This window comes from Mesoplodon densirostris, chromosome 3, assembly GCF_025265405.1.
Source record: "Mesoplodon densirostris isolate mMesDen1 chromosome 3, mMesDen1 primary haplotype, whole genome shotgun sequence".
NCBI classification, from domain to species: Eukaryota; Metazoa; Chordata; class Mammalia; order Artiodactyla; family Ziphiidae; genus Mesoplodon; species Mesoplodon densirostris.
In genome coordinates, this window is record NC_082663.1 from 176,386,445 (window position 1) to 176,398,557 (window position 12,113).

The window sequence follows — 12,113 nt, forward strand, 5'->3', positions numbered from 1 at the left end:
CATGATCTCTGAACTTCAAACCAGTGAGTATAAGTTTAGTCCCTCTCCAGAGTAGGATTCTCTCAGTGGCTGTTTCCCACCATGAGTGGAAAGTCTGGTCTGCAGCGAGGAAGTATGAAGCCACCATGCACAGAAAAACAGAAAAATGTGTCATGTGGGTCCAGGCCAGCTCCATCCTGGTGGCCATGGCCTTTGTGGACTCCCCACCCTGATTGCTCACTGCAGATCTGGACTCTTCACAGCTTCCACCATGAAGCGAGGGAAAGAAAAGAACAGAGGACGGGGAGCAATTGTCCCATTCATCCCCTACTTGCTACTTGGGGGCCTCTGTGTCCTCGCCCTTGGGTGGGGCTGCCACTGTGGAGGTTGTCTTGAGGCTCCGTTTCCGCTTCTGCACATTCTGCTCCGGGTGGAACAGGATGACGTAGGTTTTGGGTACATAGAGCATGCCGAGGGACACCGACGCACTCAGGCTTAAGGACACAGTCAGTGTGGTGGTTTGGATGTAGATCTAAGCCACGGAGGAAGGGACCAGGTGGGACTCAGCCCAGGTCTCTCCCGCCCTCCACCCCCACACAGCCTGGAGGTGAGTCTATTTCAGTCAAGTGACTGGGAATGAGCACTCAATAAAGGAGAGCAGTGTAATCAAAGGCCCCGTGGCATGAAGAATTGGTAGTCACAGTTTGGCTCTGGTATAGGCAGGAAGAAGGGTAAACGACACAGAACTGAGTGGACAAGTGACCAAGGGAAGTGAGAGGTTCATTCACAGAGAGCGACACCTGGGGAAATGGTCCATATGCCTAAAAAGGGCTAGAGCATGTTAATGAATGAATGAACATGTTTTCAAATGTACAAATGAATGGATGAACCAAACCTGAATAAAGGAGCAAGTAGGCAAACAAAGGGAGGACAGAGGGGAATAAACAAACGCTCCACTGTACACATGAATAAATGACTGTCAAACAAATAGACCGACAGATGAATGGATTGGCAAATATAAAGTATATGAAAAGATAATTGAATAAAAGAAAGTTAATTGATGGCACGGATGAAAAAAATGAATGAATGAACAATGGAAATGGGACTGAGAGAACAGCCGGAGGGAGACTGGAAAGACAAATGAGTACATGAATTCATCAGCCAACCAAGCAAGCATTCATATGGGTGGCCCAGCTCTTGGAATAATCGAGCCCTTCCGTGGACAGGCAGGAAACAAATGAGGTCATGAAACTGACGGGGGACCCGGATTACCTTTTCAGCTGACTGGGCAGTGCCAAAGAAGATAGGCACAAAAGCCAGCCAGATGATGCAGGTGGTGTACATGGTGAAGCCAATGGGCTTGGCCTCATTGAAGGTCTCAGGCACGCCACGAGCCTTGATGGCATACACCGTGCATGTGACCATGAGCAAGAGGCTGTAGCCCAGGCAGCCGACAAGGGACAGATCTGACATGTCGCACTTGAGCACCCCTCTGGCGTGCTCTGGTTCCACCGTCCGCTGCTCTTCGTAGTCAATCACACTGTGTGGGGGCTGGGCCCCCATCCAGGCCATCACTCCCACCACCTGCAGGACCAACATGGTATCAAGGACACACCCAGCCTCACTCTCGACTGAGATCTCTGGCAGGTTAGGGTCGCTTTTAGGCTCCTGGCCTACTGAGTGGGATGCTCAGGCCTGAGAGTCACTGTGGAGAGGGGAGGATTGTCCAGGAGGGGACTACCTGGGCAAAGGCCTGTGACACAGGCAGGTGGAGAGAAGGGGCTGCAGTGGAAGTATGTGCTGGGGACATCTGGGCTGATTGGGGAAGGGGCCCTGGATGTCCTCTTCCTGTATGTCAGCCATTACCAGCACCGTTGACTGAGCCCAGCAAGGTGCAGTGACTGCAGGCAGAGGCTCTGGAACGGTGACCCTAATCACATCTCCTCTATCTACCGAATGGGAACCCTCATAATCTGTTGTGAGGACATGATGCCAGCTTGGGGGAGGAGTCAGTGCATGTCCCACTGATCAGGAACCAGGCCCTTCACAACCCTCCAGGGAGGCTGTATCATGTATTCAGTAGGTGGGAAAACACTAGCTTTAGCCAATCTAGCAATATGGCAAACCAAGTTCCGGAGGACCCCTTTCCTTCTCCAGAGCCAGAGAACTGTTGAACAAGATATAATGAAATTGTGTGTGAATGCATAGTGAGGCTCAAAATATAGAGGCACTGGATGGAGAGCAGTAAGAATGTGAACTGATGCCGGGTGGCCAGGGAGGTCAGAGTCAGACACAGGCCCTAACAAGGAGAAGATGGAATATGAATTCCTTCACAGTGAGGGGAGACATGACCTCGAGCCAAGGGAAGCTGGGGAGTAGGAAGTAAGACACCTGCATACAGGTGGGACCCTGGAAGGGCCAGCCCCTACATTTGTGCAGGTGGTTCACTGCACAAGATGCTTGACTTGGGAGGAGCGGGGCTGAAACCTAGCCAACACTTCAGTACCATACTGTGCACCTGGAGTAGGGCCATGTGATCCTAGAGGAAAGGATGCTTTTTAAATAATTTGTACACCCAGAAGGAGCACCTTTTTGTGATTCTCCCAAAGGCAGCAGCTCCATGAACAAGGGACTAATAAAATAAAACTCCACCCACTGTCCAGGAAGGAAGCAGGGGGCTCCTCTTAGAAATCCTCTAGCTGGGGGGAAAAGTTGCCCAAGAGAAACTAAAACCCAAGGCCTATGATACACGGGAGTAGCAACCAAAATGCGCCCCACTGAATTTGCAACCCACATACTTGGTAAAAGAATTAGAATCCAGTACAGGTAACAAACGCCTACAAAATAATAGGAAGTGAACAAAGCACAGGAACAGGCACAGGCACATCACAGAAGAGGGAAGTACAAAGGCTGGCTTCACTAGTAAGTAGAGACCAATTAAAACAATGAGATACCATTTCACATCCATCATACTGCTGAATAACCTTGTAAAGTTGAAGGTGTGCATCTTTGAAAAGATTTGGGATTTCTAGACAGAGAGGTACAATGTGGGGAGTCCATAGGTGAGCTGGAGGGGGGCACTGAATGCAGTCTAAACGTCTCTATCCTGGGGCAGGAGGTGCCATGGGGGTTTCAGGCAGGAAGCAGTGAGGTGCTTTCTGAGGATGGGTTGTGCACTGAGATTCTGGCCCTGACAGAGGACGCTCAGACCCTGCTATGTGCCAGAAAAGTGGGAGCACCTTCCAGTTTTGAAGAATTGCATGGACTGAGGCCCATGGGTGGGAATGACCATGTTACATGCAGAGCTGGGTAGGAAGAACGGCTCTCCTGGGGTGGAGAGTGAGCCGTGTCCAAATGAGCTGAGCATGGGCCATCCACCTGGCCCTGAGAACTGGGCTGGCTCTTCAAAGTCATACAATGTCACACACACTTGTCTCTTAGAACGCTTTACATAGAAAACATCCAGTGCTTTCCAGACCACAGGAGCCATTTCCAATGTTGTAATATTACCATCTCAGAGAAAACCCTAAAGGAACTCTGCTTTTGCTGCACAGACAGCATGAAATTCTGGCCATTTATGGAATTGGATGCTTCACTCCACATAGTATCATTAGACCCTGTGCCCCTTATCCAATTACCCAGTGACTGGGCAGCAGGAACTCCCTTTATGGAAACAGATTCTCTGCTTGGGGGAAATTCATCAGATTCTCTTTGCCCTGGGAGCCAAATTATGGAAGAGCATGTTCACTTTATGAAAATAATTTCACTGTTTTACAGAAAAATAACTGGATGCTTGCACTCCCCACCTTACTGATCCATTTTCCTTCAAGGATGAAGCAGGAGGAAACAGCTGCTCCTAAATGAGTTCTTCTAGTTACAGAAACAGTAGCGCCCTATCTCCTGGGACTTTTTTTTTTTTTTTTTTTTTTTTTAACACAGAGGCCAAAATAGAAGAGGGACTCTGATTTTTAAGGTGGAGGTCAGTGCCCGCACCCCCAGCCCCGACCCCGTCTGCCCACCCCGGGAGCCCAAGGACCCACCTGCACGGAGGTGAAGCTGAAGGTGATGACGAGCTGCGAAGTGGGGCTGATGAAGGGAGGGGGTGTGACCGAGCGCTTCCCTTGCTCAAAGATGCGGTAGATGCGGTTGGTCTTGGTGAGCAAGGCAGAGTAGCTGAGGGTGGTTCCCAGGCCGAGGAAGAGCCTGCGGGCAGCGCAGACAGCCGCCCCGGGCTCAGCCACCATGAGGAAGGTGACCGTGTAGATGAGGAAGATGCCCGTGAGGAGGACGTAACTGAGCTCGCGGCCAGAGGCCCGGACGATGGGCGTGTTGTTGTGCCGCACGAAGGTGGCCACCACTGTGGTGGTGGCCATGATGCCCAGCACGGCCAAGAGGAGGGGCGGGGCCGCCCAGGGCGAGGACCAGGACAGGCGGACCACTGGCGTGGGGCGGCAGCCCGTGTGGTTGTGCGTGGGCCTCATGTCCCCGGGGCAGGCCTCGCAAGTGAACTCGTCCACCTGGAAGCGGTACCCGTCGCAGGCCTCACAGTGCCAACAGCAGGGGACGCCCTTCACCATCTTTTTCCGCTCCCCCGGCCCACAGGGGAGGCTGCACTGAGACTCGGGCACCTCTCGGGGGTCTCCCGACCACTGCAGGGCTTCCACCTGGGACACAGGGGACACCGGGACCTGCGACTCCCGCCTCCGGGAAGGTGGGTCCGCCTCCCTGTGCCCAGAGCTCATTCTGTGCCACTCACATCCAGCCTGAGGGTCTCTGCCCACTGGCCCACGGCCTGGTAGCTGCCACTGCCCGCGCTGCCGTTGGTCACCTGGTACTGGAAGATGTCATATCGCCCGGGCGCGTCCCCGTGCTCATTGAACACCACAGGGGTTCCTGCGCTGCCTGGAAGGAGAGCCTGTCATCCTCGGCTGGTGCTCGAGCCCATCAGAGGCCCAGCCAGGACAAAGGAAGAGCTTAGCAAGCACGTGAAAATGTGCTCAGCATCACCTATCATTGGGGAAATTCGGATCAAACTTGAGGATATGGGGAGGGGGAAGGGTAAGCTGTGACAAAGTGAAAGAGAGGCATGGACATATATACACTACCAAACCTAAGGTAGATAGATAGTGGGAAGCAGCCGCATAGCACAGGGAGATCAGCTCGGTGCTTTGTGACCGCCTGGAGGGGTGGGATGGGGAGGGTGGGAGGGAGGGAGATGCATGAGGGAAGGGATGTGGGAACAGATGTATATGTATGACTGATTCACTTTGTTATAAAGCAGAAACTAATAAAAAAATATTTAAAAAAAAAACCGCAGTGAGATACCACCTCACACCCATTTAGGATAGCCACTGTCAAAACAACAGAAAGTAAGTGCTGGCAAGTGTATGGAGACATTGCAACCCTATACTTCACTGGTGGGAATGCAAAATGATGCAGTCACTGTGGAAAACAATATGGTGGTTCCTCAAGAAATTAAACATAGAATTACCACACAATCCAGCAATTCCTTTTCTAGCTATATATCCAAAATAATGGAAAGCAAGGACTCAAAGAGATATTTGTACACTTATGTTCACAGCAGTATTATTCACAGTAGCGAAAGTGCGGAAGAAATGCAAGTGTCCATCAACGGATGAACGGATAAGCAAATTGGGGTCTCTACGTACAATGGAATATTATTCAGCCTTAAAAAGGAAGGACATTCTACAACATGGATGAACCTTGAGAACATTATGAGAAGTGAAATAAGCCACTCACAAAAGGACAAATACTGTGTGATTCCACTCATATGAGGTACTCAGAGCAGTCAAATTCATAGACAAAATGTAGAATGCTGGGGGAGGGGGAAATGGGGAGTTAGTGTCTAGTGAGTATAGAGTTTCAATTCTGCACAATGAAAAGAGTTCTAGAGACTGACTGCACAACAATGTACACCACTCAACTGTACACTTGAAATGGTTAAGATAGTAAATATTATGCTATGTGCATGTTAGCACAATTTACAAAGGAATAAGAGCTTAACTGTGCAGGCGAGAGGATGAGTTCAGACTTACAAAGGTACTGATTTGAACAATCAGCTTTATTTCTTTTAGAAGCTTGTTCTACCAGCTTGTAGAGCTGTTCTGGATGCTATTAAGTCATGCTCTTTATTTATTTATTTATTTACTTACTTACTTACTTACTTTTTGGCCACTCAGCATGAGGCATCTTAGTTCCCTGACCAGGGATTGAACCTGTGTCCCCTGCGGTGGAAGCACAGAGTCTTAACCACTGGACCGCTAGGGAAATCCCTAAGTCACGCTCTTTAACAGAGAGCTTGGCAGAGAAAAGGTGCTCAACATTTGGTGGAAGAAGAGAGTTCTTAATTTACTAAAGGATAGTAATTGAACACAATGTGAAGCCCCCCCCAGCAAACCATAAGCACAGCTGAGTCCATCTGGGCCTTTTCAGAAACCCTTATTCTGAGCCCTGACCATGTGCCAGGCCCTCCACTCATATTGGGGGGACACAGACTCATGCTTTGTGCTCAGGCAGCCCAGGGCCTGGCTGGGGAGGCATTCGGAAGCCTGAGACTCAGAGTGGGCTGCCTGTCCACTGTGTAAGCAGTGCCTTTGCACAGTCTGCACTGTGCCCCATGCGTGCCCTCAGAGACCAGACGACTCCAAACTCCGTGCAATGGAGAGGAGAGTTGTGTGTGACCCTCTGAGGGATCCAGGCAGAAGGGGTCACAGAGAAGTTCCCCAACACCTGGAATTTGCAGCCTGTGGCAGGAGGTACTGAAGCCTGGAGAAGGAAGAGTGTTAAAAACTGTTCCCCAGAACTTGGCTCGAGCCTCCAGCTCTCAGGCCCAGATGCTCCCACTATACTCTTCTGCTCTCCCGTTCCTTCCATACTGAGTCGTCCCAGGTCCCGAGAACTCCATCCCAGCAGGCTTCCCCTCATTCACGTAGGGGCTCTGGCTCCCACTCACCATTGAAACGTACAGCTCGAATATACTGCAGCAGCATCCGCCCGTCGGTGGGCTCCATTGCCGGGCACAGGCCTGTGTGCCCCGGGCAAAGAGCCTGGTGCATGCTGTGGAGGGCGTGGGCAATGGCGTACACAGCATCGATCACAAACTGCACCTTCCCTTCCTGCTCGTAGGCAGAGTCCCGGCCGATGCGTTCCTCACCTGTCCTAGGGATGCCCAGAGGAAGTGTGCCTGGCTCCCAGATGCCCAACCTGGCCTCCCACCTTCTCCCTCACCACCCTCGCCACCCTGGGCAGCTCTCACCTGTGCATTTGCGGGTGGAATCGTCTGACTGGGTACCTGAGCTGGTCAGTTTGCAGTTAAAATTCTCTTCCCAGAACTCAGCAAACCAGATGTTCCGGCGGTTGTTCTCCAAGGAGCGAGTCATGAAGTACTGGTCAAATCCTGAGAGACAGGGAAGGAGGGAGGGGGCTGGCAACAGTCTGAGCCAGCCACAGCTCACTACTTGTGTCCCTTCACCGCTTGCTCACTTTGCAGCTGGGGATACACATGTGACCAATTTCTGACCTGGCCAATGAGCTCAAAGCCATCTAGGGACTCCACGGTAAATTTCCATCCTGATACAAGCTCAGAGCCTCACCACAGGACAGAAATTTTTGCTGCCTTTTCTTTCCTGGTTAGGATGCTGCTATGAAGATGTAATGGGTGGAGCTTCAGCAGCCACTTTGTGAATAAAACAACACAATCAAGAAGGCACATGGGACTTCCCTGGTGGCGCAGTGGTTAAGAATCTGCCTGCCAGTGCAGGGAACACAAGTTCGAACCCTGGTCCTGGAAGATCCCACATGCCGCGGAGCAACTAAGTCCGTGTGCCACAAATACTGAGCCTGAGCTCTAGAGCCTGCGAGCCACAACTACTGAGCCAACGTGCCACAACTACTGAAGCCCGCATGCCTAGAGCCAAGAGAAGCCACTGCAATGGGAGGCCTGTGCACCGCAACGAAGAGTAGCCCCCGCTCACCACAACTAGAGAAAGCCCGCGTGCAGTAACGAAGACCGACCACAGCCAAAAATAAATAAATTCATTAAAAAAACAAAAAGAGGTTGACTTTAAAAAAAAAAGAAGGCATATAGCAACTACAGAGGATGGTGGAACAGAAGGGAAGACAGAGCTCAGGGCTCTGAGAACATCACTGACTTACTGCCCCAAGCGTGAAGTTGCCCCTACTTTGAAACCTCTTGCCTTGTAATGAAATGCCTTTATTGTTAAAACCACTCTCAGTCTAGTCTGTTGCCTGCAACTGAATGCATTCTAAGGGAAAGAAAGAGTGTAAGGGTGGGTGTACACCTCCAAAAGGCTGGGAGCCCCTGCGAGTCAGGGCTCAGCATTTACAAGGGTCTGCGCTTCATAAAATAGCCCTGAAGTGCCTCATCAAAGCATGTTCAGTTTAGCCTTTGGGGAAATAAGCAATCCTAGTGTAAAGTGTCCACCTTTCCTGAATTCTTCCAGATATTCACAGGCGGGATGGTGGAGGAGGGGTGGAGAGGAAGGCCTCATTAATTGATCAACAGAACAGTAAGACCCACATCCTTGGTTTCTATCCCTCCCACAGTCACCCTCAAATTAGAGTGCCTTTGGCAGAACCAGGAATATAGGCACTGAATTAGCACAAAACTAAACAAACAAACAAAACCTAACAATTCTTCACCCTGTAGAGTGGGATGTGCATTTCCTCACTTGCCAATTCATTCAAACACTGCTTGGAGGGGTGTATTCACAGAATCTCAGAATTCTAGAATCTGGGAATCCTAGAAGGGACCCTGGATCATGGTACAATTTTATAGAAGGGGAAAATGAGCACCCCCAAGAGGGGATCATAGGGAAGGATAACTATGGGTGGGAGATGCAGTGGGGAAGGGCATTCCCCCACTCACCATCAATAGAGGCCCTTTTGGGCAGGATGGTGATGGCTCCCACGGCCACGTCCTCCAGGTTCAGGATGGGTGAGATCTTGGCTCCCCAGCTGTCTGAGCCAACCCACAGGAAGTAGCTGGTCAGGTTGGCCTGGCGTGCAGCCTCCAGGACCCTCCTGGTAAGGATAGGGTAGGGGTGAGTGAGGGCCGAGAGCCTCCTCCAACTTAACTCTGGTCACTTTCCATTCTTCTCTCTCCATCTACCCCATTCTGCATCACTTATCAGACCCTTTGTTTATCAGGAAAAGTAGGATGTAGGGAGTTTAGGACACTTGCCCTGGGTTTCTCAGGTAGTAAAGTGTCCAGCCAGGCTCTGACCCCAGGCCTGCCCTCTTGTTCTGCATACCATAGTCCACTGCATGCTGCCTTTAAGAAGGGCCTACCTTCTCTTGCTGGGGCTCAGGCCGGGGTCCATGGCCTTCTGCGGATACCCTCCTACCCCTGGGAGTCCTTCCCTGACAGCTCATTTTCTGCCCTTACATGTGCCCACCAGTCTCTCCCTCACTGTTAATTATAGAAACAGACATATATTCTTGTGTCTCCCTGGCTAGGTTTGGGGCATCTTCACCCAGACCAGGCCTGGTTCATTTCTGGGGGCACCAGACAGAGATGTGGCAGTAGAAAAGGTGTGTGGGGGCAGGAAGGTAAGGGGGGCGAGGAAGAGGGAAAGGAGGCTGTCCGTGACTCGGATATGTGAGAAGGGGCGGCAGGGTCTTCCAGGAGAGCCTCTGAGGAACACGGTGATGGAACATGCCATCTGTCCCACCTGATGTCATCCTCGTTGGCAAAGATGATGATGCCCCGGGCATTTGGTGTCTCCATGAGTCTCCTGATCACCTTATTGAATTCTCCTGGCTTTGGTTCCCTGGGAATCTTGATGGACTGGGCAATGCAGACCCCCCCTGGGTGTCGGAGATGCCCAAATCAGCTGCGGTCCCACCCATTCACCCACCAGGGCCACCACCACTCATGACTGTGGCAGGGGCTGAGTCTTCCAAAGGACCCCCACAGGGGGCACCATCCAGGCTCCCCATCATGAACCCAGTGCCCTCCCTCATTGCTTATGCCCTGTCCAACGGACCCTCTATAGGCTCCTTCATGCCTCAGACCCCCCTGCCCCAAGCTCACCAGCCTCTCGGGAGATCTGCACAAAGGCGTCAACCCCACTCTCGCCATAGTTGCCCTCGGAGGCCAGCGTGGACACGTAGTTCCATCCCAATGCCCGCACGATGTCCACCATGGCCTGGGCCTGGTAGGAGTCAGGTGGCACCACGCGGGAGAAGAAGTCATAGCGTGTGGAGTCGCTAAGCTCAGGGGCCGTGGAGGCGTAGCTGATCTGGGGGATCTGGAGTGGGGAAGGACACCTGGGCTGTGGATGGAGGGTCAGTGACCCTAGGGAGGGAGGGCGGTGAGGACCCAGGAGAGGGACGTTTGGGGTTACAGTGCTGGGGGCAAAAGCTGGAACAGCCACAGAGAGAGGCCAGGAGGGGCAGGGCAGGCAGGAGAGCTGGGGAGGGGTTACATGATGGAAGGCTGTGTCTGGACTGATGGAGGGGCCTGCTTGGAACTGGGTTTATCTGTGTGCGTTAGAGTGATGAATATCAGGGATTACAGCTGAGCTGATCCAGGAGACGGAGTGGGGGCAGTAAGTGTGAAAGCAGAGCGGAGAATGGTGGCTGGGGAGGCTGGGAAGAGGGCGGCTAGCAGAGAAGAGGGTGTATCCCTCATGTTCAAGAAAAACTCACGAGCAAAAGAAAAAAAAAAGAAAGAAAACAACAAACAACACACACACATAAAAGGGAGCAGGTGGGAGCTGGTATGAAGGTCAGAGAGGGGGAGGTTCTGGAAGAAGCGGGCTGGAGCTGGTCTGGGGAAGACAGAGATGTTTGAAGCGGAAACAGAAAGGAAGGGTGGACTGTGAAGACGTTATGGAAAGGAGAGGGGAAGAGAGAGAAGGAATGATGCGAGGAGGGAGGGGGAGAGAGAGACAGGGAGGTGGAAAGAGAAAATCAAGAAGAAAGACAAAGAAAGAGGGAAAACGAGAGCAAACGAGGCAGAGAAACGCTCATGGGCTACAGTGCAATTAATGGACGCCGTAGTTACCCCGGGCACTCTAGACGCTTTAATCTTCCGAATAACCTTCCCAGACAGGCTTGCGTCTGGCCCGGGGGACAAGTTTTCTTTGCGGACTAGAGTGATTCTCGCAAGGAGACCAGACCTCAGCCACGCCCAGGGCAAGGACGAGGGAGAGAGGCTGCAACCCAGGCGCTCCCCCGGGCCCTCACCGCAAACAGGCGCAGCACGTTGGCGACCATGATGGAGACGGAGCTGGCCGAGGCGCCCACGACAGCCACCACGCGCTCAGGGGGCGCGGCGCGCATCGGGGGGACGCCGCCTGGGCAGCGCACGGCTGCGTCGTGACCGTCGCCGCGGCCGCGGATCAGAGCCTGCACGAAGCTCAGCGCCTGCTCCAGCGCGTACGTGTCCCGCGAGCAGGTGTCGAGCAGCCGCGCGCCCAGGCGCACCCCGGGCAGCAGCTCGGGGTCGGCGTTCACGCGGTCCAGCGCGTACAGCATGGCCTCGAGCCGGTGCACGCCCTGCTCCTTCTTCAGTGGCCCGCACGCTCTGCCCGCCGCGCCCCGCGCGTGCACCGGGAACAGGCCGCCCAGCGTGAGGCCGCCCGCCAGGCGCACCGAGCCTGCGGCGCCCGCCACGCCCGCCTGCTCCAGCGTCAGCAGCAGCGGCAGCAGCGCCAGGATCCCGGCCATCGGCTCGGGGGCTGCGGGAGGAAGACGGGGTGGGGACGGGAACAGAACGGAAGAACGCTCTGAGCGCCCGGCAGAGGAAGGACCCGGGTCGGTGGAAAGGCGAGTGAGCCCCAAGCCTTGGGGAGAGGGGAGGCGCTCAGTATATAAATATTGGCCGAGCCAGCTGGAGAAGTTATGAAGCATCAACTCGGCCAGCCTTCCCGGGCCACCTGCCTCTCACACTCTCTGAACCTCATCATCTGGGTCCCCCCTGCCCGACCACTGGCTCCAGTCCTACCCCTGCCCTCCCCGACAGCCCTGGGCCGCTCTTACTGGGAGTTCATCCCCAGCGCACACCCAGGCCCCCTCTTTAGCCACACTCACCTGAGCCAGCCGCTGTCGGTTCAGGAGGGGACAGTGACAGATGCCGAGGGCCCTGA

General features: G+C 53.4%; 1 protein-coding gene across 1 annotated transcript; it reads right to left on the reverse strand.

The window, feature by feature from the left end:
- Positions 1–313: 313 nt before the first annotated feature.
- GRM6 (glutamate metabotropic receptor 6) lies at positions 314–11,877 on the reverse strand. The gene is made up of 10 exons (XM_060094578.1): positions 11,212–11,877; positions 10,055–10,271; positions 9,693–9,828; positions 8,888–9,042; positions 7,256–7,396; positions 6,953–7,153; positions 4,736–4,881; positions 4,020–4,643; positions 1,252–1,563; positions 314–511 (listed from the first exon to the last, which is right to left on the reverse strand). The coding sequence occupies exons 1-10, from the start codon at positions 11,875–11,877 to the stop codon at positions 314–316; spliced, it is 2,796 nt and encodes a 931-aa protein (XP_059950561.1).
- Between the last annotated feature and the right edge of the window lie 236 nt (positions 11,878–12,113).

Bases quoted from the DNA above. Each gene is read 5' to 3' on its own strand.
- GRM6 (XM_060094578.1), bottom strand. From the start codon at position 11,877: ATGCTTCATAACTTCTCCAGCTGGCTCGGCCAATATTTATATACTGAG. The intron at 9,043-9,692 runs GTGGGACAGATG...TATCCTTACCAG, and splicing joins GCCAACGAGGATGACATCAG to GAGGGTCCTGGAGGCTGCAC. The intron at 4,882-6,952 runs GTGAGTGGGAGC...CTCTCCTTCCAG, and splicing joins TCGAGCTGTACGTTTCAATG to GCAGCGCAGGAACCCCTGTG.